General features: G+C 40.9%; 1 protein-coding gene across 1 annotated transcript in view; it reads left to right on the plus strand.

The window, feature by feature from the left end:
* Positions 1-4,500: 4,500 nt before the first annotated feature.
* Positions 4,501-13,669, plus strand: part of ARL5B (ADP-ribosylation factor-like 5B) — a 27,776-nt gene continuing 18,607 nt past the window's right edge. The window contains exon 1 of the mRNA XM_010859893.1: positions 4,501-4,868. Coding sequence (XP_010858195.1) covers positions 4,820-4,868 — 49 coding nt within the window. The 5' untranslated portion in view covers positions 4,501-4,819. The remainder of the gene's footprint in view (positions 4,869-13,669) is intronic.

The raw sequence follows: 13,669 nt of genomic DNA on the forward strand, positions 1-13,669 counted from the left end.
TAGCGACCCCATGGACTGCAACCCATCAGGCCCCGCCATCCATGGGATTTTCCAGGCAAGAGTACTGGAGTGGGGTGCCATTGCCTTCTCCCTACAGCACCCTAGGAAGAGCTATTCATTCCTTTTCACACATCTGACTCCTTAACAAATAGTATGTGTGCCTTCCTTTTATCTCCCAAGCTAACCAGTCAAAGTTCTGTAAATTTGCAAGATTTCTACTCAGAGCATACATAAATTTCACTCTTTTTGCATTTGGCATAGGTGAGTGTCTCTGTAATTATTGTCTGAAAAGGATCAGAACTCTCCTCTAAGCCAGGGTGAATCTTAGCATTGGTTCTTGTCTGGAGAATCCCAGGGATGGGGGAGCCTGGTAGGCTGCCGTCTCTGGGGTCGCACAGAGTTGGACACGACTGAAGTGACTTAGCAGCAGCAGCAGCAGCAGGATGGATGTGAGGCTGATCATATGGACCCTCTAGCCCTCATCCCAAGGATAACAACAATCAAGTCACTGTTCAGGAAGCTGTCTTTGAACCTGCTTCCCAGTGCTCAGTCCACATCCTTATCCCTAATTCCTCCTCAGTGAGAGAATAGAGGATTATTTATTGCTAGATTGAATAATATAGCCGTTACTAAATCCAAGGACTTTTTTCAAATCATGTTGCTGTTGTTCAGTCACTAAGCCGTGTCCGACTCCCTGAGACCCCATGGACTGCAGCACACCAGGCTTCCCTGTCCTTCATCATCTCCCAGAGTTCGCTCAAACTCATGTTCATTGAGTCGATGATGCCATCCAACCATCTCATCCTGTGTCACCTGCTTCTCTTCTTGCCCTCATTCTTTCCCACTATTAGAATCCTTTCCAGTCAGTCAGTTCTTTGCATCAGGTGGCCAAAGTATTGGAGCTTCAGCCTCAGCATCAATCCTTCTAATGGATACTCAGGGTTGATTTCCTTTAGGATTGACTGGTTTGATCTCTAGGAGTTCAAATCATGTTAAATGGACTAAATGGACTGTGGAGATCCTCTTATATTTCCTGTTCCAGGAAGTCATGTCTTGTTAGTATTCCATCTTTGTCACTGAAACTGCCAACAACTGGGAAGGGTCTACAGTTTTGCTTATTCGTTAGAAAACAAGTCAGCATACCGCAGTATCATAGATCCTCGCAGAAGCTATGAGACTCCTGAGCCAGAGTCAAAGGAAAGTTTATTAATCATAGCAATAGCAGCAGCCAGAATAGTAACACTTGTGTTCGTTCCCAAATCTCTGACTCCTACAAAGCAGTGGTGGCCAGCTGATGCTTGTAGAGTTGAACTGGGTTCTTTGAGAGGAATCCTGTTTAGGAAAGCCCTATCTTTTCTCCCCCTCTGGGAACTCACCTCCCTGAACCTCAAGAAGGGTCCTTGTCTCACACCTTCCCAAAGACTGTGGGGTAGAATGACTAAAAGTGTTCAGCTCGTAGCCCCACCCATGAGCTTCGCTCCACCCTATCCCTCATCTTTTCTGAAAACCTCATCTTTTTTCAGTGGGAGACATTGTCTTTACTATCATGATGAGTCAACAAATCTGTCCTCTGCCCCAAAGAGGGATGTTAAATTTCTAAAACACATTTGCTATACAAATATCTTTGAAAAGATAGTCCAAATCAAAAAGGTATGAGAAGATATGCAGAAACATGAAAGACTGATGGAGAATTTTAAAGTCACAGTGAATATAATTTTTTTAAGATTTAGAAGTTTTTTTTTTCTTTTTAGTTTCATTCCTAGTCAACAGAACATGCTGTCCCTGGATCCTTAGTTAAAGCTATGCATACAATATATCTTAGTTAACTGAGTAATAAATTGTATTCAATTCCATCTGTGGCCAGTTCAGCTTGATCTAAAGTTAGTTTATAATAGTTCCTTCTAGGGAATATTAAATATATGTAGTTGTACAGCCAGGACATGAAAGCAACCTAGATGTCCATCAACAGATGAATGGATGAAGAAGCAGTGGTACATTTATACAACAGAATATTACTCAGCCATTAAAAGGAACGAATTTGAGTTAACTGTAATGAGGCAGATGAACCTGAACCCTCTTATACGGAGTAAAGTAAGTCAAACAAGTATATTAACACATATACATGGAATCTAGAAAAATGGTACTGATTAATCTAGTAGAGAACGGACTTATAGACACAGCAGAGGAAGGTGAAGGTGGAACAAACTGAGAAAGTATCATTGACATATATACACTACCATGTATAAAATAGGTAGAGAGTGGGACATCACTAATTAACATAAGGAGCCCAGCTTGGAGCTCTGTGATGACCTAGAGGGGTTGGATGGGGGGAGGCTCAGGAGGGAAGGGATATATATATATATATATATATATAAAATTATGACTGATTCATGTTGTTGTATGGCAGGAAACAACACAAAACTGTAAGGCATTTTTCCACCAAGTAAAAGATAATTTAAAAAAATATGTAGTTTAAAAATATTTTTAATTCCCTAGTTGTTTTGACTTTATCTTGAAACTAAGATTAGAAATGTCCCTTTAAGGCTTTATGTTCAAACACAAAAGCAGGGACTATAAATTTATATGTATGGGGCTTCACAGGTGGCACAGTGTTGAAAGAATCAGCCTGCCAATGCAGGAGCCTCAAGAGATTCGGTTTTGATCCCTGGATTGGGAAGATCCTCTAGAGGAGGAAATGGCAACCCACTTCAGTATTCTTGCTTGGAAAATTCCCTGGATAGAGGAGCCTGGTGGGCTATATAGTCCATGGGGTTGCTGTATATACACATCATATATACAATGGGCCAATTCATGGTCATGAAATTAAACTGATTTTCATAGACAGTACATACATTTTTGTATGGGAGATTTAAACTTGCTTTTAATATCAGAATGTTGAAACACACTATTTTACATATAAGTCTTAAAGGGTCTTTGAACCATAACACTGGAAGCACATAAAAAGAAATACACTTGTACAAGTAATAAAATAGTTTGTCTCAAAAGGCCCCTGCTGCTGAGGTTAAAATCTACCACATAAATCCATTGTCTTTAATTTCTCTCCTTCAGTTTCATGGGTATTTGTTACATTTCATCCCAATCTCTGAAGCGTTCATATTTGTTAAAACCTAACCACGGTGGGGGGAGGGGGGCGGGTGTGGAAAAAGGCAATGAAACCAGTATGTAGAAAATTGGCTTATATATGTGGACTTCTTAGTTAACTAAGTAATAAATTTAATTCAATATCCAAGTGCAGCCAATTCTTCCAAGACTTTTAAGTCAGTTTACGATCAGATCAGATCAGTCGCTTAGTCGTGTCCGACTCTTTGCGACCCCATGAATCGCAGCACGCCAGGCCTCCCTGTCCATCACCAACTCCCGGAGTTCACCCAGACTCATGTCCTTCGAGTCAGCGATGCCATCCAGCCATCTCATCCTCTGTCGTCCCCTTCTCCTCCTGCCCCGAATCCCTCCCAGCATCAGAGTCTTTTCCAATGAGTCAACTCTTCGCATGAGGTGGCCAAAGTACTTAAGTTTCAGCTTTAGCATCATTCCTTCCAATAGTTCTTATTAAAGAACATTAGATAACAAACACTTTTATAATCCCTAGTTCAAATTTTTTCCTTTAAATTTTAGTTTCTGTTTTGCACTTTGTAGCTATTCCTTCTTTGGTTAAACTGGGAAGAACGATTCCTAGGATTCATTTTAACTAAAGGAACTTATTTCCAATCAACACTTCACAAAATACACTTTTTTTGTTTTGTGGGCTGGAGATCCTCGAAAACACCGAATACTTTGGAAAATAGGGGGACCTTAAACTAGTCACATGGGATTCCCAGGTAAAGAATGCCAGTGGTAAAGAATCGGTCTGCCAAATCAGGAGACGCAGGAGAGGAGGGCAGAATCCCTAGGTCGGGAAGATCCCCTGGAGAAAGAAATGGCAATCCACTGCACTATTCTTGCCGGGAAGGGAAAATCCAGTGGACAGAGGAGTCTGGCGGGGTTCTGTGCGGTAGCAAAGACTCGAATAGGACTGAGACCACAAAGAGCACAAATCGATCACACAGCCGAACTCTGCGGCTACAGGCATTCCATGCATCCTTTCGTAATCAATTCTATTCAGAATTAAGAATCACTGCAGAAGCGAAGCTTGCCCACCAGCCTGAACTTGGCAGTTGAAACACTCCTCCCTTTTGTGCAACAAAAGGCAGCTGCTCAGAATAACTGTAGTCTGTGCCCAGGTTTAAGGACCAGGAAGGCTCCTGCTAGTCAACAGAAACTCAAGAAAGGTAACTCAGCAACAGCTTCTAAACAGGAAGACACCCGAAGAAGCGTTCTTCCCGGGAAACTCCGCGACTTGCACCCACACCCCCACTTTCCACCCCTCTGGTAGCTCGGAGCCCGCCCACCGGAAGTGAAACTGAGGAAACGCCACATGGAAGGCGTGGGCTGACGTAAGCGCGCCGACGTCCGGCGCCGTGCTTCCGGCGATGGGTGGTTCACAGATCGGCAGGGGAGGCGGAACGGAGGCGGGGCGTGGGGCTGGTTGAGGCTCTGGTGGGTAGGTGGGTTCAGACCGAGGGGACTACGGGTCGGCGTTGGGCTCAGTGGGCTCGAACAAAGGACTCTCGGCCAGGGACTCGGCGCAGTGCCTTCTGACGGGTAGCTGAGCGGCAGATCGCGGCTTCTCCGCCAACCAGTGCCCTCGCCGCGAGGTCCCAGTCGGCTTTACCTCGGTGCCCCACGGCCAGTCCCGCGGTGGGGGGCCCGGCGCAGCGGCACCTGCTGCTGAGGGACCCCGCGGCCCGCCAAGGTGCTCATGATGGGGCTGATCTTCGCGAAACTATGGAGCCTCTTCTGTAACCAAGGTGAGAAGGATGGAGCTGCGCAACGGCTCGAATCCGAGGCAGAGGGTCTAACCGCTGGAGGGGACAGCTGTCTGGGGGTTAGGACAAGGTAAGGCAGGGCCCTCGGTGGACACAAACGTTCTGAGACGCAGAGAAGCGACTTAGTCAAGGAGGTTGGGTAGAAACTCACTGTTATAGCTTGGAAGAAGGTGCAAGTGATGGTTGCGAGAAACGGAATGATAGTTGCGAGAAATGGAAAGTCAGAACAGGGGGCATTTGGTGTCCTGGGATCCAAATCAAGAATTTGGAAATTTTACCGAAGGAAAGCGGAAAGCAACCTAATGATACCGGGAGACATTTGGAGGGCCTTTTCCTTTTCTAATTAAGTATCCTAAGTCTTGCCCCAGGATGTGTTCGCTCAGAAACCTATCAACTTAAAAAAACGTTACTAGTGCTGCTTTGTTTTTCGCCCTGTTCTTTTATCCAGTTCGCCGTCACGTTCTCTGTGATTTCGCCTGCTTTCCCGGACTTGGGAATGAATTGAGATACACGGGTTTCTAGAAATCTTCGTACTAAACCCTTTATTCCTTTCTTCGATATTGAAAAACTCAATGCTTTTGGTTCTATGGAGGATATTGCGTGTCCGTAATTAGTTTAGAAACTGGTTCTGAGATGTCTAAAAGTTGCAAATCCAAACGGCCAAGAAGTTGTAAAACCTGTTCTCAGAGTGAATAAGACGTGATGGCTTCTGAAGAGAATATACCCAGACAAAAGGGCCGGCTATAGGTAAAGTTTTAGGCATTCTTTTAACTGTTATCTCAGTAATTAAAACCATTCTAAAACATACGGGTTTTTTGTTTTTGTTTTTTTTTTTTTGCATTTAGCATCGGAACATAATAAAAGCCAGTGTTTTATGATAGTACCAGTCAATTATTGCTAATGTGATTTATTTTTTCTGTATTTAAGAAGTTAGGAGAATGAAATGACTTTATAGTCACTTGTTCTGTAGATCGATAAGAATACTAAAATATTCTTTTTCAAGGTTACAAGTTAATAAAGATGGATATATGCATACACATATACGTGTGTGTATAAACGCAATTACCGCAGGTTTCAAAGTGGCCAGAGTTTTAATTCCATATGGATATTATCCATAACTTTAATACATTATTTTTTCAGCAGTGTGTGTTTTCTAATCCTCATTACATGAATTTACTATGTAAAGCAACATTTTAAGACATATTTAAAAGTATAGAGATTAATAATCACTTGCTATCTTTTCTCATAGTTAAAGAGTTTTCTGTGTGTGATTTGTCCCATCCCCTTTTCTCTCCTTTCTGTTTTATTACTGTGTTTATAATTTTTTTATAGATTTTTTTTGATGTGGACTATTTTTAAAGTCGTTATTGACGTTTTTACAGTATTGCTTCCCTTTTATGTTTGGCCCTGGGGCGTGTGGGACCTTAGCTCCCTGACGAGGGCTTGAACCCGCAGCCTCTGCATTGGAAGGTGAAGTCTTAACCACTGAACCACCAGGAAAGTCCCTGTTTATCATTTTTTTGAGGTTTCTTAATCAAACTAGGTTTCCCTGGTGGCTCAGAGGTTAAAGCGTCTGCCCTCAATGCGGGAGACCTGGGTTCTATCCCTGGGTTGGGAAGATCCCCCGGAGAAGGAAATGGCAACCCACTCCAGTATTCTTGCCTGGAGAATCCCGTGGATGGAGTAGACTACACAGTCCCCGGGGTCGCAAAGAGTCGGACACGACTGAGCGACTTAACTAACTAACTAATCAGACTAGAAGGGTATGAAGAGGGAAAATTCAGATGATGAAAGGCATTCAATAGGCTATTTCTATAAGTCATAATTGTTTCATTCTTTTAAATCCCCATTATTATTTAGGAATTTTTCTTTTCCTTTAACTTCCTTGTTTAGAAAATTTAGAACTATGTAATGGTTATTCTGTCATTGTATTCATTCATACAACTAACATTTACTCATAGACCATAAAGCCAGACATGAGATTTAGGCATAGGAGAGACAAAGGTTAAAAATAAACAGAAAAGTTAAGGTAGTTACTTGCTCTCAAAGTACTCAAAAAAGATGCAGCATGGTAAATTATTTCACAGATAATGTAATAAAAGCATGGTGATGGTCACCGAGAAGGAAGCAATAAATTTTTTCTCAGGTCGTTCCTAGAAGACATTACAGGAAAAGATATACTTGGACTTTAGTGATAAATAGGTGTTTACGAGGCCTGCTAAGCGGTCTGAGTGGAAGGACTGATATGCAAATAAGAGAGGAATGAGATAGTTGGATAAGTAGTTTTGTTTGGCTGTATCTTAGTTTGCCTGTGGGGGGAGTTAGAGGAGATGAAGTTGGAGAGGTAACCGGAAGAACCAGATCATAGAAGGCCTTGTGTGTAGACCTGCTAGCCATAGAGCCCTTCCAGAGTTTGGTCCTTGTATGTTATTTTTAGAGCAGGGGAATAATATGATCAGATTAGTACTTTAGTTCTGTATTTTTACTTTCTATTTCTATCATCTGACAATCTCAGCATTTTCCATTTTCACCACTATGACACATCAAGTGATACTCAAATCACTCAGTCTTGGTTGCATATTAGAATAATATGCCCAAGGCCCCACCTCAGACCAGTTGAATCAGAAAGGGGAGGAGTGGCCCTGGGCCTCAGTGCCAAGATGACTGGAATATAAAGAGGGAATTGAGGACTGTTTATCTTGCCTTAAATAGTCCTTTCCCTTATCTTTCTTCCAACGTTTGTTTCCTATAGTATTTTAGAGCACCAGGCATCTTCTCATAAATGTGATACCTTTCTGGGAATAAGTATACTAACAGCACGTTTGGCTAAACAAAGCTATGACAAAGTGCATGCTTAATCTCTGTGATTTTTGTGTTTCCTTATTTTAAGCTAGGAGACTGATTACTTCAATGCACTTATCAATGAAGGAAGTAATCTTTGTGGTGGTTTATGTGTTTTGTACAAGCATACCTCAGAGATCTGAGTTCGGTTCCGGACTACCAGAATAAGGCGAATATTGCAAAAAAGCCAGTTACACAGTTTTTTTGCTTTACCAATGCACATAAAAGTTATGTTTAGGCCATACTGTAGTCTATTAAATGTGCAATAGTATTATGTCTAAAAAACAATGTACAGATCCTAGTTTAATTATTGCTGAAAATTGCTAGCCATCATCTGATAGTGCAGGATTGCCACAAACCTTCAATTTGTAAAAAATGAAATACCTGTGAAGTGCAATAAAATGAGGTTACGCCTGTAGAAAATACATATGTTGATATCTGTCTTCAGATTCACCTCAGAAATTGAGCACTCTTTTTTTTTTTTTATTAAACTTTCTTAACTCTGTTAGACCTTGGTCTTTTTTTCTCTGTGTTGTCACCACTATACAGTTGGTCATCAGTTATTTCTTATTTTACTCAGAGTTAGGAATGAGTGGAATATGGTTTTAATTGTAGTTCATTTTCAGAACCAAAGAACAGTGACATTTTAATTTCATTAATTCATCATTTCCTTCTCATTGGTTAATTTCCTGCTATCATTTTGAGCAATGATAGCCAATTTGTATGCATTGTTACTGTTCACTTCTGATGGCTTACATCTGATGTCTCCTATTAGTGTTTTGCTCTTAATTCTGGATTTTTTGCTAGTTTGAAACACACCAGACTTAATTTATCACTATCTGCCCCATTTTCTAAAACTTGCTTTATCCATACCTTCAAATGGTTCAGATTTCTGATCAAATGTCATTCCTCAGAGAGCCCTTTTCTTCCCTGACCACTTTTACCCCAACATTCACTGTCTTTACCCTCCTTGTTTTTCTGAGTAACACTTATCACTCCCTGTAATCATATAAATTTAGTTGTTTACAGTACTTATCTGTTTCAGTAGAAATGAATTCCTTGAGGCATGAACTTTGTCTTGTTTGTTATTGTATCCCCAATACAAAAGAACTTTTGTTCAATTTTTTTTGTTTTGTTTTTCAAACAAAAATTTTATATCAAAGTAATACACTTTTTAAAAAGTTATATAGTTCTGAAGTCTGTAAATGATGTATTAGTCAAATCACATGTTTCTGAATAATATGCATATTCTGGATAACATGGAAATTTTAAACATAGTTTGGGGTTTTTAAAGAATTGAGGTATAATCAACACATAACATTATATTTGTTGCAGGTGTACTGATTATTTGTCTTATTGTGGTAGGAGAGAAATTAGTATTTTTATACCTTTTTCCCTCATTATCCTAGGATAGTATTTTGGGTTAATTTTTGTGACTGTAAAGTTTTGTTACTACTGAGTTGCAATATGCTATAATTATGTTTCCCTTTTTTCTACAGCTTTTCCCCCCCTTGAATAATCACATCTCATTGCCTTAGTTTTTTTTGTGCGTGCTGTGTGCTAAGTCGCTTCAGTTGTGTCTAACTCTTTGTGACCCAATGGACTGTAGCCCCCCAGGCTCCTTTGTCCATGAAATTTTCCAGGCAAGAACAGTAGAGTTTCTACATCACACCTATCATGATCTACTCTTCCTACTCGCCCCCTCAGTATTCCATCCTGCTCTTAGTTGGGCCTGTTTCTCATCTTTGACTGCTTGCTATACTACTATTCTGGACTTGTCTTTGCTACCATTCTAGGAATTTCCTTTGCTTTTCCATTTTATTAGAAATTTCTTTTTTTTTCTTATTTCCTGGCTGTACTCCTTAATGAAGTTCATCCTTCAGAAATTTCCTGCAAAGGTGTCAGTGATAATTTTTTGTGTGTGATTCCAAATACCTGAAAATATCTTGGCCTGTCCTCATTTTTGATTTATACTTGGGCTGGATATAGAATTCCAAGTTGGAAAGCATTTCTTTCAGAATTTTGAAGGTATTACTGTCTTCCAGCTCCCAGTATTTTTCATTCTAGGAAATCTGTTTTCTTTCTTCTTAAATTTAGGATTTCTTCGTCTACTAATCTGTAAATCTTATTGGTCATATGGTACTAAATGTCCTTTCCATTTTTCTGTCTTTTGAGTGTGTATGTGTGAGTGCTGGGATATTTCTTTGTCTTCCAATCCTATTGTCTATTTTTAGCTGTTATATTTCTAATTTATAAAAACTTATTATTTGCTAAATGTTACTTTGTTGTTGTTCCTATGTCATTGCTTCACAATGCTATGTCTTCCAAGTGTCTTAGGTTTGTTTCTGTTTCTATTTATTTTCTGTTTCTGTGTATTTACCCTGGAAGCTTTCCCTATAGAACTATTATAAGTAATTCCATTGCATGAATATACCACAGTCTGTTTATTCATTTGCATCATGTTGGGTTGTTAGATTGTTCTAAAGTGGTTTTACTTTTTTTTTTTTACTTTTACCAGCAACATTTGAGGCTTCTACTTGTTCCATATCTTTACCAACATTTGGTGTTGTCAGTATTTTAATTTTAGCTATTTTGTTGGGTGTGTAATGGTGTCTCATTTTAGTTTTAATTTGCATTTCTCTGATGACTTTAGATGGGGAAACAATGGAAACAGTGGCTGACTTTATTTTTCTGGGCTCCAAAATCACTGCAGATAGTGATTGCAGCCATGAAATTAAAAGATGCTTACTCCTTGGAAGGAAAGTTATGACCAACCTAGACAGCATATTAAAAAGCAGAGACATTACTTTGTCAACAAAGGTCTGTCTAGTCAAGGCTATGGTTTTTCCAGTAGTCATTGTATGGATGTGAGAGTTGGACTATAAAGAAAGCGGAGCACCGAAGAATTGATGCTTTTGAACTGTGGTGTTGGAGAAGACTCTTGAGAGTCCCTTGGACTGCAAGGAAATCCAACCAGTCCATCCTAAAGGAGATCAGTCCTGGGTGTTCATTGGAAGGTCTGATGTTGAAGCTGAAACTCCAATACTTTGGCCACCTGATACAAAGACCTGACTCACTGGAAAAGACCCTGATGCTGGGAAACATTGAGGGCAGGAGGAGAAGGGGATGACAGAGGATGAAATGGTTGGATGGCATCACCGACTCAATGGACATGGGTTTTGGTGGACTGCAGGAGTTGGTGATGGACAGGGAGGCCTGGCGTGCTGTGGTTCATGGGGTCGCAAAGAGTCGGACACGACTGAGTGACTGAACTGAATTGATGACTTTTGGGTATTAACACTTCTTTATGTGCTGACTCGGCGAAGGCAATGGCACCCCACTCCAGTACTCTTGCCTGGAAAATCCCATGGATGGAGAAGCCTGGTGGGCTGCCATCTATGGGGTCGCACAGAGTTGGACACGACTGAAGCCACTTAGCAGCAGCAGCAGCAGCAGCATGTGCTAAGTGGCCGTTTGTGTACTTTCTTTGCAAAATGTTTGAATCCTCTGCCCTGTCCCTTTTTTGGGGATCAAAAAACTTTTTATTTATCCTGGAATTGTACTTCCCAGGTGGTGCTTGTGGTAAAGAACCCTCCTGCCAATGCAGGAGAGGTAAGAAACATGGGTTCTATCCCTGGGTTGGGAAGATGCCCTGGAGGAGGGCATGGCAACCCACTCTAGTATTCTTACCTGGAGAATCTCATGGACAGAGGAGCCTGGTGGGCTACAGGTGGACACAACAGAAACGACTTAGCACGCATCCTGGAATTAAGTCTTCTGTCAGATGTGTTTTGTGAATATATCCACCCCTAACCACCCAGCCTATGACTTTTCTCTTAATTTTTAACTGAGATTTTTGCTGAGTGGAAGTTTTGGTTTTGGTGAAGTCTCATTTCTCTATATATTATTATTTAAGTGATTGTTACTTTCTATGTCCTGCTCCTTTCATCTAGAAGCTTTAGATTTGATGCTTTGGTCTGTAGCCATCTCAGATTGTTTGGGGGTTGGGATTCATTATTTTATTTTATTTTTTTATGTGGATATTTGTCCCAGTAGGATTTCCTGAAGACTTTTTTACCCCAGTTGATTACTTTGGAGTCTTTATTGAAACAGAAATGTTTCTCATTTTTTAGTTACTCAGTGTCTTGACTCTTCCTGACCCAGGAATCCCGCATTGCAGGCAGATTCCTTACCCTCTGAGCCATCTGTTACCTTTAGACTTTCTCTTCTCTTGCAGTGACTTCACAATAAATTTTAAAGCTGGTATTACTCCCACCTTTGTTTTGTTAGATCTTTTCAAAGAAAAGGTTTTCATTTTCTCATTTGTTTCTTTGTTTCTGTTTCACTAATTCTTGTTTTTCATTTTCTCCCATCTACTTTGAGTTTCCTATCCTCCCCTCCCCCCACCTTCTTAAGGGTTGGGTGGATGCCACTCCAGTATTCTTGCCTAGAGAATCCTGTGGACAGAGGAGCCTGGTGGACTGCTGTCCATAGGGTTGCATAGAGTCGGACACGACTGAAGCAGCTTAGCATACATGCATGCATTGGAGAAGGAAATGGCAACCCACTCCAGTATCCTTGCCTGGAGAATCCCAGGGACAGAGGAGCCTGGTGGGCTGCTGTCCATGGGGTCGCACAGTCAGACACAACTGAAGCAACTTAGCAGCAGCAGCAGCAGGGTGTCATTGTTTTTATGTCTTTCTCCTTTCATATATAAACATCTTAAAGCTATAAATGTTCCTCTTATGTACTGCCTGGCTTTATTCCACAGATTTTAATATATTATATTGCATTCAGTTTTAAGAGAGGGTAAAATGTTCTCTTATATTTACCCACATTCCTGTTTTTCATGTTTTGAATTTCCATCTTGTATAATTTCCTTTCAGGCTAAAGGAACTACACTACCATTTTTGTAGTGTGGTTTTACTGGTGAATCAGTTCTCTTAGTTTTCTTTCATCTGCAAATGCCCGTTTTACCTTCATTCCTAAAGTGTATTTTTGCTGAAAATAGCATCTTGAGTGTTTGTTTTTTTTTTTAACTTCATAGGCCTGTAATTTCTTAATCTATAAAATATGCAAGGTGGCCCAGGTCAGTATTTTTGTGCATTTTTGGAGACCTGGGTTCCTCAGATTTGCTGTGTAGGTAACACATTTATTGATGAAGAGGTGGGAGAGAAGGAGCAGATAAAGCTATGGCGTTTATGATTCTGTAATAGTATACTTTGCCAACAAAGGTCCATCTAGTCAAGGCTATGGTTTTTCCAGTGGTCATGTATGGATGTGAGAAGTTGGACTGTGAAGAAAGCTGAGTGCTGAAGAATTGATGCTTTTGAACTGTGATGTTGGAGAAGACTCTTGAGAGTCCCTTGGACTGCAAGGAGATCCAACCAGTCCATTCTGAAGGAGATCAGTCCTGGGATTTCTTTGGAGGGAATGATGCTGAAGCTGAAACTCCAGTACTTTGTCCACATCATTCGAAGAGTTGACTCATTGGAAAAGACTCTGATGCTGGGAGGGATTGGGGGCAGGAGGAGAAGGGGATGAGAGAGGATGAGATGGCTGGATGGCATCATCAACTCGATGGACATGAGTCTGAGTGAACTCCGGGAGTTGGTGATGGACAGGGAGGCCTGGCGTGCTGCGATTCATGGGGTCTCAAAGAGTCAGACACAACTGAGCGACTGAACTGAACTGAATAGTATAATATAGGACAGGGTTTTTAATGGTTCTCCCTTTTGCCCTCTCCAGGAGGCAGGCTGTGTCTCATTGCTCTTCAGGCCTTCAGGTCTCAGGTTGTGACCCCATATCCGCTGACATTTTACTCCCTACCTATTGCAATAATGCAAACTTATTTTCTATACATGCAGTATTTTAAATTTCCAAGTCACTAAATTTTGGCGTGCTGCTGCTGCTGCTGTGTCGCTTCAGTCGTGTCTGACTCT

Source organism: Bison bison, unplaced genomic scaffold (assembly GCF_000754665.1).
Source record: "Bison bison bison isolate TAMUID 2011002044 unplaced genomic scaffold, Bison_UMD1.0 scf7180017864461, whole genome shotgun sequence".
Taxonomy (NCBI): Eukaryota; Metazoa; Chordata; class Mammalia; order Artiodactyla; family Bovidae; genus Bison; species Bison bison.